We start from the raw sequence: 13,525 nt of genomic DNA, 5'->3' as shown, positions 1-13,525 counted from the left end.
AATACGCACACTATATATATTATATTATTTTATATATATATATATATATATATATATTATATTATATGTATATACACACACACATACATATATGTAGCACTGACGTCCGAGGTTCGATTCCCCGAGAGGGGGGTGCAGCGAGTGCGCACACCTGATGAGCCCAGAATGAGGGCAAAACACGTGTCGCATACTCTTTGCATCATTTGACAGTAAAAACTATTTCAACCATTCTATGATCTGCTTCTTGCAACTGAAAGAGGGCACCGTGGCGGATGTTAGCCGACTTGCTGACCAACCACAAGCGTTACCTGGTAGGTAACCACCCATACAATCAGACTGTGATTCAGACTACGAATGCCATGAATATAATTACCCCGATCTACATGCTGTCAAATGAACGAACCACATGCCGTGGCGCAACGTTAAGATGCTTCGCCACTAGCATTGACGTCCAAGGTTCGACTCCCCGATGTGGGGGGGGGGGGGGGGTGCAGTGAGTGTGTACGCCTGATGAGCCCATAATTAGGGCGAAACACATGTCGCGTACTCTTTGCATCATTTGACAGTAAAAACTATTTCAACCATATGTATGTGAATTTCCCCTTGGGATTAATAAAGTATCTATCTACTGTATCTATGTGTATATATACAGTACGTATATATACACACACACACACACATATATATATATATATATATACATACACACACACACACACTGTACATATATATTACATAAATATATACATACATATACACATTCATACATATCTATATATACATACATACATATAAAAACACATACATACATACACATACATACACACACACAGACATTCCTCACCTAATGACCTACTTGTTTAATGACTGTGCGGACATACAAGCAGTCGGTATTGTATGCTGCACGCAAATTTTTCGTCATGGAAACGGCTGAGGAGCGTCAAGCATCTCATCTCGTATTACCCTTTCTCGGTCTCACTCCCGTGGTCAGTCACGGCACGCAGAATCTTTGAGACTTTGAAGGCACATAAAGGCAAAGAATTAACGGAAACATTTATGGCAAGTCATTTCAACGGTTTTGTCGGAGATTCCACCTGCATAATCAGAGTATCAGAGGTGAGGCGGCAAGCACAGACGTAGAGGCGATGGAAAAATTTCTTGACCAATTTGATGACATCATCGAGAAAGATGCCTACCATACAGTATGCTTGAAATAGCCGTAAGTTAGCGGCTCCTCACTTACCAACCAATTTGCTCAATAACCTAGTCATAGGAACGGAACTCTGTCAGTAAGTGAGGATTGTCTGTATACATATACATTCACATATACACACACATACATAAATGAAATGTAAACAAACCAAAAAAAAAAAAAAAAAAAAGATTCCAAGAGTACCTGCAGCACATCTGGTATTGCCTCAAAAAGTTCCAGAAGCTTATTGAACCCATAATAGGTCAGTTTACACTGGCGTCCAAAGTGATGGTGGTAGGAGGGAATGAACTTGCTGAAGGACATGCGAAAGTGTGGCTGGTGTCTCAAAAGATCGACCACCTCTTTGGCAAAATGTTTTGTCCTCTCCAACTCCTCCTGGGTGCGCTCTAAAGAGAGTATGTGAGGCTATATTTATGTCTTGTACCGCACTGTGTTTATAAACTGACATAAATAGAAGTCTTTAAGAAAGCCTACACCTTAAAAAAATAAATAAAAAAGCAAACTGATTGATTTCCTTACCTTTCTTGGGTATTGATATTACCACATCACCATCCTGCTGAGACACACACACTGTGGTATCTGGAATTTCTGTTAGCAAATCCATCAGTTCACACACTCCATAACTGATCACATTCCAGTCTTTGGAGAAGCACCTGCCAAAGTTTTGAAAGTCGGCCAGATTAAAAAGAGCAATATAAACTACCAGGCATGCTGGAAACCACAAATAATGAACATTTGATGTATATGTACATGCAGCAACAAAACACAAAGCCAGGCATTTTTTTAAAAATTGGTGTATTTACAAATTAATTGCAGACATACAGCTGAACAGAACAGCAAAGCCCATTTCAATGGTAAAATTCTGGGAAAGGTAACCATCAGACTAGAGTTCCAAATCATCAATTATAATTTTACATACTTATTGATAGCAAAATTCAACTAGAGAATGGAGGTGCACATTGTCGGGAGATCATAATGAAATGTGGGGCAGTTGCAAGCCAATTGCCTAAAACTGTTTGCGTATCTGAATAATCAGGGAGTCATCCTGAATAAATGCAGTGCACTAACATGTGTACACAACACAGACAGATGCTCACCAGTGATAGGCTTGTACAAAATCTCGAATCACAACATGCTTGCTGGCCTGTGACTTGAGCAGCTTTAGTAGATCTTGTGTAAACCTCTTCACTTGGGCACGGTGTGTTAGAGTCAGCATGAGCTTGGAGCCCATCCCCAGGATCTGTTGTCAGAAACAAATAATGAGAATTAAGGGTGCTGTGAACAGCAATGTGTACCATCCTTGACCATCCAAGCATTGTTTCCTATCTATTCATGAATCACGGAGTTCATTACATACGAGATCAGGCAAATACAAACCTGTAAGACATGGGGAACAGCTTCAAGGAGCTCCAGCAGCTTTGAGTAGCCATAGTCAGAAACTCGGCACTGCTTGGCAAAGTGGTAGTGGTACAAGGGAATAAACTTGCTGATGGGTATAACACAGCTAGGCTGGTTTTTCATCATGTCAATAACTTCCCTGCTAAACTGAATCAATTGTGGGTTGCCAATGGGGCTTTTACAGCGGTGAATCCAAGCATCTGAAGGAGAAAAGAAAGAGATTTATCCTCGTGTTGAAGGCAAGCATGGTAAAAGCACTCAAATCATCTACTTAAGGTGTGTCTTTAATAAAATCCGATTCACATTTCACTACAGGCTTTGCCTTACCAGAATTTGGTGGGGGTGGTTTGTTATGTATCCACTTGACTACTTTGATGCCATTCTGAGCAGTGACAATATTGATTCCTGGGATGCAGGTAATTAGGTGCTCCAAAGACACTCCTTCTCCCTCCTCCACAAGATTTAGAGAACTAAACTCTGAAGCATAGCAATCTGGGAAACTGCAAACATTTAAGGACAATGTTAAGAGCTGTAGTCTCCCTTTACCTCAAACTCTGCCCAATAAACTGTCACGAATCGGTTTCGTTTTACATTAGAACATTTCTCTTAGCACAGGAATATGAATCATATTTTCTCACAGTCCTAGAGAACTGTCAAGAATCAGTGATTAATAGTAGTAGCAATATTACTGTTATATGTACAGATCACAGTGAATTTCTTATTTGCATGTTCAACAAACATGCAACACGCCACCACTGTCTGGTGCTATGATAAACTTCAGCAGATAGGTGGATATCACAGTTAATAATAATAATAAATAATACATTTTATTTATATAGCACCTTTCCCATGCTCAAGGCACTTATAGAATATAATAAAGAACGGCAGAATATACAGTATATAGCATTGTACAAACCAGATAAATAAATAAAGAAGATTAAGACAGTGAATTCTGAAAAAAAACAGACAACATAATTGATGGTCTCGCACACACACACACACAGGTTACATTAGCATCTTGACAGAGAAGTAAACTGAGAGAAGGGTAATAAAGTCAAGTAGAGCTAATAGCCTTCCTGAACAGATGAGTTTTGAGTTGTTTTTTAAAAGAATTCATGGAGTCAGCTGATTTGATTAATTTCGGTAGGTCATTCCAGAGTCTGGGCGCTATACAGCTGAAGGCCCTGTCACCCATGGAGTGTAGATTAGTGTGGGGTACAACAAGATTGCCAGAATCAGAGGACCTTAGTGGGCGGGCAGGCACATAGTGATGGAGTAGGTCACTGATGTAGTTTGGGGCAAGGTTATTTAAAGCTTTGTAGGTTATTAGTAGGATTTTATATTTATATAGTTAACGCTTCACTTTAGCGCAACAAATGCATACTGTGGAAATCAACACTATTAAATAAAAAAAAAAATCTTGGAAGGTTAGGAAGGAGACGAGATGTGATTTTCTCGGAGACAATTTAATGTCCCGCGAGACAAGGCAGTGAGACGAAAGGACAGCTGCTGCACAGGCTTTTAAATGTTCGAAGCGCTGCTCTACATGCTGATCACGCAGCACGGCAGCAGCTGCTCGAGCATAGAGGAGGTTATTAAAAAAAAAAAAAAAAATTTGTTTCCCAATGTATTACCATTTAAGAGGGGGTTTTCAGAGGAGCGACCGGATCTCCTTAGCATGTATTTAGCCAACCTCTTCACAACGCGAAGGGCAGAGACGCAGAGTGGCTGGCGTGCAGCTCACCCCAGGGGTTTGGTGAGGAACACCACATTCACTACAGCTTTATTACTGTCAAATATCAAGAAATAAAAAATGCATTAAATGAAAATCATCTCTTTAAATTGTATATCCGGTTAACCAACCCCGGGGGCGGGCGAGTGAAGCAAGCAGAGGGTGGAGCCCCCCAGTCTAATAAAAAAGTTATTAAAAAGAATAGACAGATTTTCATAGTGAGTGGCACACTCCATTTTATACGAATCCCAAAAGAAAGAGAAATCAATTTAACATTAACAAATCATTGTCTAACTGGATGCTTCTCACTAGTTAGAATTCTTTAAGTAGTGTCAGTGCTCGCCAGACATCAACTCTACACACAACCAAAATTTCAACTCAATCTAATATTGTCTCAAAATAATTATCAGATACTAATATAAGCATCACATGGTATTTACTAAAAAGCTAAAAATTTCAAAGAGATACCTGAAAATTTGGCAATAACTTAATTCCATCACTTGTATTTGGAAATTAAAAACAGTATTTTTTTCAAAACTGTCAAAAAACTGTTCTAAAATTGAAATCATTTTTCTATGTTGTACTGTTAAAGTTCAAGCAGAGGAAGGGGGTGCTTTAGATCAAAATGCGAAAATGGGGTCGAGTTTGCAGTAAAAGAAGCTGTCAAAATAAAGAGCATTTCTCACTACCCTTATGTCTTTTAGCCCTCTTCCTCTTTCATGTATCTTCCCTGTACACAGCCAATTAAAATTTACGAAAATAAGCTGAGGCGATCACCAACTGGTAAAACTCACCTCAACAATGGGAGAGTCCCCTCATGACTTTGAAGAAGGCTGTGTACTTGTGCAGCAAAACTTTTCAAGGAAAGAACCACAAAGGGGATTTTATAGGAGTCAGGATCAAAGTCGCTTTCACTAAGGAAAAAACAGTTAGGTTAGACTGATACCAAGCAGTAATGTGTACTTTAATACTAAAAAATTTACCACACATTGCTTTGCTAACTCTTCCACCAAGAATCACAACAGCTATTTTGTGCTAAGGATATTGTGTGATTACCGTATATATCTGCGTATAAGTCAGATCATATAAGAAGACCCCTATCTTATACGCCCGTTCAAAAATACAACTTAATTTTTTACATCTTCTTGCTCCCTCCAATCTTGCACCAGTTTCTCAGACGCATCAAATTTTGTTATAGCAGCACAGTTGCCAATTTCTTTCGCCACTTCAACGACTTTTAATTTAAAACCAGCTTCATATTTTCTTCTAATCATAGATAAGGGATGCTCTTACGATAAAGGTTATATGAGGGTGTGAGATACAAGAAACACAAATCAGTGCAAACGTCGCTTCGGAATAGTTGGGGTATCACCATGTGGTCAAGTAGGCACAATAAATAGACAAAAAGGCAGTGTGCTCCTTGGTTACTCTCTCAGGTGTGCGTTAGCATATCAATCTCTTGGACTAATAGCGTGAGTTTTCCACATTTGACTTGTACGACCAGCATTATAAAATATCGGAAATTATACAGTAAAATCAAGCCCTGACTTATACACGCATATATACGGTATGTACCTTATTAGACCCTTAAGATCAAGACTGTCACATATAGAATGCAGTACATTTCTGAATTTGTATGTGCTAATCAATAATTAAATACTGAAAACAAAATGTTCATTAGGCATCTTTGGTTTACTTCCATATTCTTCATTCAATTTCACAAAAATCTTTTCTTTAATTGATGGCTGCCGTTTCAAACTGCTTCAACTAATAATATATTAAACTTCCTCATATTTCTACCACAATGAAGCAGAGAGTTTATGGAATATGCTTAATTGTAAAATCTTGTGATTTTAAATGTAACTTTCAGTCAAACGCCTCACTGAAGCAACACATATCTGCTGGTGATGCCTCTAGCAAAGGGTATCAGTACCAATGACAGCATTAGAATTTACCTGCCATTCATTACTTGCCCAACATCAATTCTAAGCAAAAACTGAATGAGACACATTAAGTGAACATAAACTATTAAGCAGGAGAAAGAAAAGAGGTTTCACTTCAAAGCCAAAGTTTTTCTTTCCACTTCCTTGCCTCATAGCAGTATGGAGCAAAATGCTACATGAAGTGTGAATTTTCCAGGCTTGAGTTCAATGAATTGAAAGAAACAATATATTTTAGTTTGCTCAGAACTTGCTAGAATTTTACTACTGTCGAGGAGCTTGCCTTCAGCACAAACAAATATAACACTGATGAAGTGTTTGGTTGAAACACTTAAAATCATTCAAAGATTCCTAATATGGAATTTTCTTTAATACATGTCACATTTTTCTATAATCAACACAATCCACATTTTTAGTTCCCAACACACTATAATTTTGGCTAAATGTTTTAGTTGATCTACACAGGACTTAAAAAAAAAACCGTAGCCTCTACCAAGTATGATTTTTTAAAATTTATTGCACACCTACCACTGAAATTCTTTTCCAGGCATCTAAGAGGAGTAAGAGATAAAGACGTCCCTATGTGCTACTTTATCAGAAAAAGTAACAGTCCAATTGGCTTCCTGGGGACCCTTGTCTTACATCTTTATTGATAGAATTGACACAATTCTTCACTGAAAACCAGATTTTCTATTATTACATAACGGACACGGCTCAGTTTCAAGAAACAAGGACCACTACTTGATACAAAAGCTTGCCTTTACAAAAAAAAAAAAATGCAGAGAGTTTAGCAACTACTCATTATATTCTCTCACCAAATAAGATGCAGAAATGTGTAGCATGTCCATCCTAACCACAGTTAAGGCTGTAGTGTATGAAGATGAAATTATTTCACTCAGTGCAAGCAGCAGCACTTGATGTATACTATTATAAAATGTGTCATTTACTTTAAGCTATCTGCTCATCATCTTCTTACACATTAGTCATTAAAACACTTTGAAAGAGACTGCAAAAGCAATAACACTGTTCACTGCTTTACATGATGAAGCTTTGTGATCACTAGTTCTGTGGAGGGTTTTTAAAGCATATTGACAAGACACCTGACAATACTTAATGTCAGTAATATCAAGGCACGGCTTCTCTACACTCTCTCCCATTTGTGAGTCATTAGTTTTTATTTATCATCATTTACTTAATCATAACATCAGTAAACAGCTGAAGCTATAGATCCACAAACAAGTATGAAATGTGTAAAAATTAAATGCTTGAATATAACCTTACATGTTTGTGTGCATATATTTCTTATATAAACACCCTTTTCCAAATTCCCCTGTACCTGAAACTCTGCATAGTACTGTGCTGCTTGCAGATTGGCTCGTGATATTCAAGCTCCTCAAAAACCACAGGGCTGCAGTTGGCAGATGATCCATCATGCGACAGTGAGGAACCAAGGGGACTCTGCCTTGCCTGACTGCTGGGCAGCAGACAAATCAACCTGGTATTTCCTTGGTCTCGCACAGCCATAACATCAGTCAGCTTGTACAGGTCAGAGATTGCCAATTTGCGTCCAAATCTTAAGCAAATAAAAACAAACATACATATATAAATAAATAAATAAAAAAACAAGACTTCTATCACCCCCTGGTCATGGTTGTCTAAACCATCATTCCTAAACAGTGTAACACAGAATCATACTGTTGCTATCTAGCATCTGCAACAATCAGTCTATGTGGAAAATCTCTATAACAACAACAACATTTATTTCTACAGCACATTTTCATACAAACAATGCAGCTCGATGCTTTACAAGATTAAGAAAGAGAAAAAAAGACAAAATAAATGAGAAAATAGAATTAGGAAACACTAATTAACATAGAATAAAAAGTAAGGTCCGATGGCCAGGGAGGACAGAAAAAACAAAACTCCAGATGGCTGCAGAAAAAAAAATTCTGTAAGGCCACGAGACCACCTAGCCCCCTCTAGGCATTCTACCTAACATCAATGACCTCAATCAGTCCTCATTGTATTCAGGGTTCACATTGAAGAACTTGATGATGACGGTCATGTGGACTTCTGGCTTTTAATCCATCAATGTTGGGCCACAAAGACCGCAATGCTGCAGCTTAAGTGAATTAGCAGGAGACATCTTTTACATTTTGAAATCATTAAATCATAAACCACATTAACTGAAGCTTTTGAACTCCATCATATTTCTTTAAATTGCAACATAAACAAAAACTGCAGGTCAGGGTTCTTTTAAACACTTGTGTCCTACGAACCACATCTATATCCGAGTTGAGTTTTTCATTACGAACACAATCAATTTTCCTAGCTTGTCATTACTCTTGCTTTCTGTACACTTACTTTTTCTCATAAATCTCAGTGAATTTGAAGAGAGGCAGACAGCAAGCTGGGGCATCTTGCAGAATGCTGACAGTTTCAGAGCTGGAAGCAGAGAGGAGGTGAAGGTTAAGATGTTGGAATTTTAAGATTTCTAGAGCGTATGCACTTTATTGCTAAAAATACATGGTTACCTGAGGAGGGAGAGAGATTTATTAGTGCCTGTGACAAGAGACACTTGGATGCGTCTGCTTCCCATTTTGTAGCGATGTAACCCGCTGACAGCACTGATCGCTTCCTGAAGAGTTCCCATCTGCACACTTGCACGGAGCTGGTAGTCAGTGTGAGGGCTCAGTTCCAAACTCACCACCTATATTTCAACCAAATTCACTCATTAAAACATTTTAAATCACATTCTGTCCAACGAAATACTCATTTTAAACTATTCTCTACATGCACTCACTGGCCACTTTATTAGGCACACCTGTTCAACTGCTTATTCACGCAAACATCTAAATAAGCCAATCACATGGCAGCAACTCAATACATTTTGGAATGTAGACATGGTCATGACAACCTGCTGAAGTTCAAACCAAGCATCAGAATGGGAAAGAAAGTTCATTGAAGTGACTTTGAATGTGACATGGTTGTTGGTGCCAGATGGGCTAGTCTGAATATTTCAAATACTACTCATCTACTGAGATTTTCATGCACAACCGCCTCTAGGGTTTACAGAGAATGGTCTGAAAAAGGGAAAATATCCAGTGAGTGGTAGTTGTCTGGAAGAAAATGCCTTGTTGATGCCATAGCTCAGAAGGAATAAGAAAGGCAACAGTAACTCAAATAACCACTTGTTACAATCGAGGTATTCAGAAGAATATCTTTGAACACATCAAACCTTAAAGCAGATTGGCTACAGCAGCAGGAGACCACACCGGGTGCCATTCCTGTCAGCTAAGAACGGGCAACTAAGGCTACAATTTGCACAGGCTCATCAAAATAGGACAATAGAAGATTGGGAAAATGTTTTCTGGTCTGACGAGTCTCAATCTCTGCTGCGACACTTGGATGGTAGGGTCAGAATTTGGCCTCAACAACACCACAAAGCTCAAATCATCTCAAACTGGTTTCTTGAACATGACAAGGAATTCACTGTACTCAAATGGCCTCCACAGTCACCAGATCTCAAACCTATACAGCACCTTAAGGACGTGGTGGAATGGGAGATTCGCATCATGGATGTGTAGTGGGCAAACCAGCAGCAACTGCATGGTGCTATGTCAATATGGACTTTGAAGAATGTTTCTAGCGCCTTGTTGAATTTATGCCATGATGAATTATGGCAGTTCTGAAGGCAAAAGGGAGTCCAACCCGGTACATCAATGTGTACCTGATAAAGTGGCAGGTGAGCGTATGTAGTTGCACGAAAAGGCATTATTATGTTAAGTGTCTTAATCCAATCTATCTATCTATCTATCTAATCCCTCACCATCTAGTCCGAATGATAAATTCAAGGAGTTAATGATACATTGAATTTTATAAAATTATATTTTAAAAGAACAGACACTGTACTAAGATATGTGTAACTAAACATTATCAGCAAGCAGGAATCATGGATAAAAGAGCAACTTTTTTGTATTTAAAATGACTCATTTTAGTCTACGGCTGCTTGACTGCAAACGATGCAGCCAAGTGTTACAAACGGGACCCAAACAACATTGTCAGAAGTGGCCTATGAACTTGCACACTCCGCTACAGAGCTGTGTGGTTTATCAGTACTGAAAAAAGTACCAACAAAAAAAACACCACAAAGCCTTCAAAAACCCCACCTGAAATCCCACCCCTCAACACTTGATAGAGTATACATTGAAAAGAATGTCCATTTTGTTTACTTCATGAAACGATACCATAGGCTTTGATGTGATCAAGACTTCATAGGAAGCCCCCCTTACTTTGACAAGATTTGGACAATTGTGCAGCACAAGAGGGAGAGTGGAATTAGACAGGTGTGGTTTTAAAGTTATCCATAATTTGCTTCAGATCTGATTTAGAGGTCTGAAAGTTGGTTAATAGATTCCAAAAACAAAAAATTTAGTACCAATCCAATACTACTGAGTGTCTTGACATGGAAACACTATGCAAACCTCAGACATACTGAGCAGCCAGAGCTATGCATTCTCGGTTACCTGCCACCCCTCTTATATAGTATATGCCACATCAAAAGTAAAATGCTATTAAGTCTCCATATAGCAAATAAACCCTTTATTTTTGCAAACCATTCAATAATAAACTACACCTAAATAACCGACTTTACAAAAGCAGTGTATGCAAAATGTGTGTATGCTGTCAGACCCCCAAGTATTTAAGACAGATTGTGAAGCAAAGTGCCGAATATTCAAAATTTCAGTGGAACTGTAAGTAGTGGAGAATCATCTTCTTCGTTCGGCTGCTCCTGTTAGAGGTCGCCACAGCGGATCATCTTGTTCCATCTCTTCCTGTCCTCTTCATCTTGTTCCGTTATACCCATCACATGCATGTCCTCTCTCACCACATCCATAAACCTTCTCTTAGGCCTTCCTCTTTTCCTTTTGTCTGGCTGCTCTATCCTTAACATCCTTCTCCTAACATACCCAGCATTTCTCTTCTGCACATGTCCAAACCAACACAATCTCGCCTCTCTGACTTGGTATCCCCAACTTGAGCTGACCCTCTAATGTCCTCATTTCTAATGCTGTCCCTCCATATCACACCCAATGCAAATCTTAGCATCTTTAACTCTGCCACCTGCTTTCTTGTCAGTGCCATCGTCGCCAACCCATATAACATAGCTGGTCTCACTAGCGTCCTGTAGACCTTCACTGTCACTCTTCAATGTAAATAATAATGGGCACCAATGCATTCCAGACATAATTGCTGATTAAATATTGTGAAATATTCATATTTTTTTTAATTGTATTACTACCTTAACCAGTAATTTCTGCAATGTCTTAACATTTAAAGACAAACAAAACCATATAAATTCAGATATTCAATTTATTTTAAGCTTATATTTTGTTTTCAAAGCCACCATCATTAGCTAAGCCAAACTTAAGTATTTACCGTATATACCCACATTCTCCCGCGGATAAGTCAGGGCTTGATTCTACTGTATCATTTTTGGTATTTTATAATGTCAGTCGTCTAACTCGAATGCAGAAAATTGGTCCAAGAGATTATGATATGCTAACGCCCACCTGGGAGAGGAACCACGGAGTACACAGCCTTTTATTTCTATGCATTGTGCCTACGTGACCACACGGTAATACCTCAACTATTCCGAAGCGATGTTTGCACTGATTTGTGTTTTTTGTATCTCACACCCTCATACCAGATTGGAGGAAACAGGAAGATGTATAAATAAATAAATAAATAAATAAAGTCATATTCTTGAACGGGTGTACAATTTGGGGTCTGATTTTATGATCGATTTTTCTTATATGCGAGTATATACGGTATGCAACTTGTACAGATTCAATGGTAATGGAACTCAGCTGAAAATGACTTGGTATCCAACTTGCTTGATGGAGAGCTTCTTACCTGACCATACTTTGAGAACGCATCATGTAGGACCTGATGCAGTTCCTTACGGGACATTCTGTAGTCTAGGTTGGTCACATGGATGTCCATTCCACTGGAAAAAGGATCAGGACATGCACTATTCAAAGTAGGGACAGCTGGAGAAGAGCGATTAGAGAGGGAGGGAGATCCACTTCTAATGAGGAGGGAAAAAATAAACAAACATGGGAAGTGAGAATACAACAAATAATAAGGGAAAATGTTCTGCTGAAGGATAGCAATGACCAACTAAAAGCAGGATTAAGCAGACAGTGAACTCTGTGCTGCTGCTGCTGCTACTACTACTACTACTAATAAAAATAGAGCGGTTTACCGGGAAGACCAGGAGCCCTGAGACAGTACCAGAGGGCTTGTTGTTCTTTGCAGGGTGAGCTTACTGAAGGCTGAAGGGGTGCTGATATGAAATCCGATAGAACCAATCGATGTCTTGTCTGTTCTCTCCACAGGGGAGTCGGTTATGCTACGAGGTGTTGAACAGTCACGTCTAATGCAAAAACAAATAATGACAGAGTCTACAATGCTATAACATCACTTGGTAAAACAAACAATTTGGCATGCAAGACCAGAGTGCAAGATTTAATTTATATGCACCCTAAAAAGCAAACTTCAGAAATCGTACACATTCCATTTTCAGAGACTCACCTCTTCGCTCTGAAAGACTGCTCCCCAATGCCTGCAGCACATTTGCTGCCCACAGAAACGCCACTGGTAGGTTCCAAGTCTGTCTGGGGTGAGGGGGTCTCATTTCTTGTTTTCCTGTCCAGCTCTTTATTCAGTTTTTGTTTGGATTCAAGAGTACAAAGTTCCTGGGACGTAATAAAGATGAGAACAGACCACAATTCCTTATAAATGGATGTCTTCATTTAAAACACAGAAATGATGTGGTTGCTGACAGATATGGTGAATAAGATAAAGGTGGTTCACTGCCCTTCAAGGTGAAAAAAAGGGACTTTTCATTTAATTAGTAAATAAATGTAATGAACACTGAACTAATTATTTAAATAGTGATGTAGCATCTATAAATACAAAATTTTCATGTGGGAGAGAAGGCGAAAGAAATGTGAACATAAAGGACCGAGCACCAGCACGGCCTTGTCCCTTAGCAAAATCATAAACGCCTAAACTCAGATTTGAGGCGTAACTATTATAAAAGGGTGGTTAATCATAGACAATTAAGATCTACTGAGTATGGTAGACTTTCAGGAGGAACCATACTGTTGGAATGCAACAATTGCCTATCAGCTAAAATTTCACACCGTTTTTTTTTTTTGGTTTTGTTTGTTTCTT

The 13,525-nt window shown here is 38.7% G+C and overlaps 1 protein-coding gene across 5 annotated transcripts in view; it reads right to left on the bottom strand.

The window, feature by feature from the left end:
- Positions 1 to 13,525, bottom strand: part of LOC114661012 (meiosis regulator and mRNA stability factor 1) — a 69,905-nt gene that overhangs the window by 23,936 nt on the left and 32,444 nt on the right. For all 5 annotated transcript variants that reach the window (XM_028814091.2, XM_028814090.2, XM_028814092.2 and 2 more), the window contains 12 exons: positions 12,881 to 13,044; positions 12,552 to 12,722; positions 12,200 to 12,374; positions 8,818 to 8,993; positions 8,648 to 8,728; positions 7,620 to 7,856; positions 5,138 to 5,257; positions 2,939 to 3,111; positions 2,591 to 2,811; positions 2,311 to 2,453; positions 1,733 to 1,866; positions 1,397 to 1,599 (listed from right to left, as the gene is read on the bottom strand). In XM_028814091.2, the coding sequence (XP_028669924.1) occupies positions 1,397 to 1,599; positions 1,733 to 1,866; positions 2,311 to 2,453; positions 2,591 to 2,811; positions 2,939 to 3,111; positions 5,138 to 5,257; positions 7,620 to 7,856; positions 8,648 to 8,728; positions 8,818 to 8,993; positions 12,200 to 12,374; positions 12,552 to 12,722; positions 12,881 to 13,044 (1,998 nt within the window). The remainder of the gene's footprint in view (positions 1 to 1,396; positions 1,600 to 1,732; positions 1,867 to 2,310; positions 2,454 to 2,590; positions 2,812 to 2,938; positions 3,112 to 5,137; positions 5,258 to 7,619; positions 7,857 to 8,647; positions 8,729 to 8,817; positions 8,994 to 12,199; positions 12,375 to 12,551; positions 12,723 to 12,880; positions 13,045 to 13,525) is intronic.

Source organism: Erpetoichthys calabaricus, chromosome 11 (genome assembly GCF_900747795.2).
Source record: "Erpetoichthys calabaricus chromosome 11, fErpCal1.3, whole genome shotgun sequence".
NCBI classification, from domain to species: domain Eukaryota; kingdom Metazoa; phylum Chordata; class Cladistia; order Polypteriformes; family Polypteridae; genus Erpetoichthys; species Erpetoichthys calabaricus.
The sequence above is the reverse complement of the archived record's forward strand: the minus strand, read 5'-3'. Positions and strand labels throughout refer to the sequence as shown.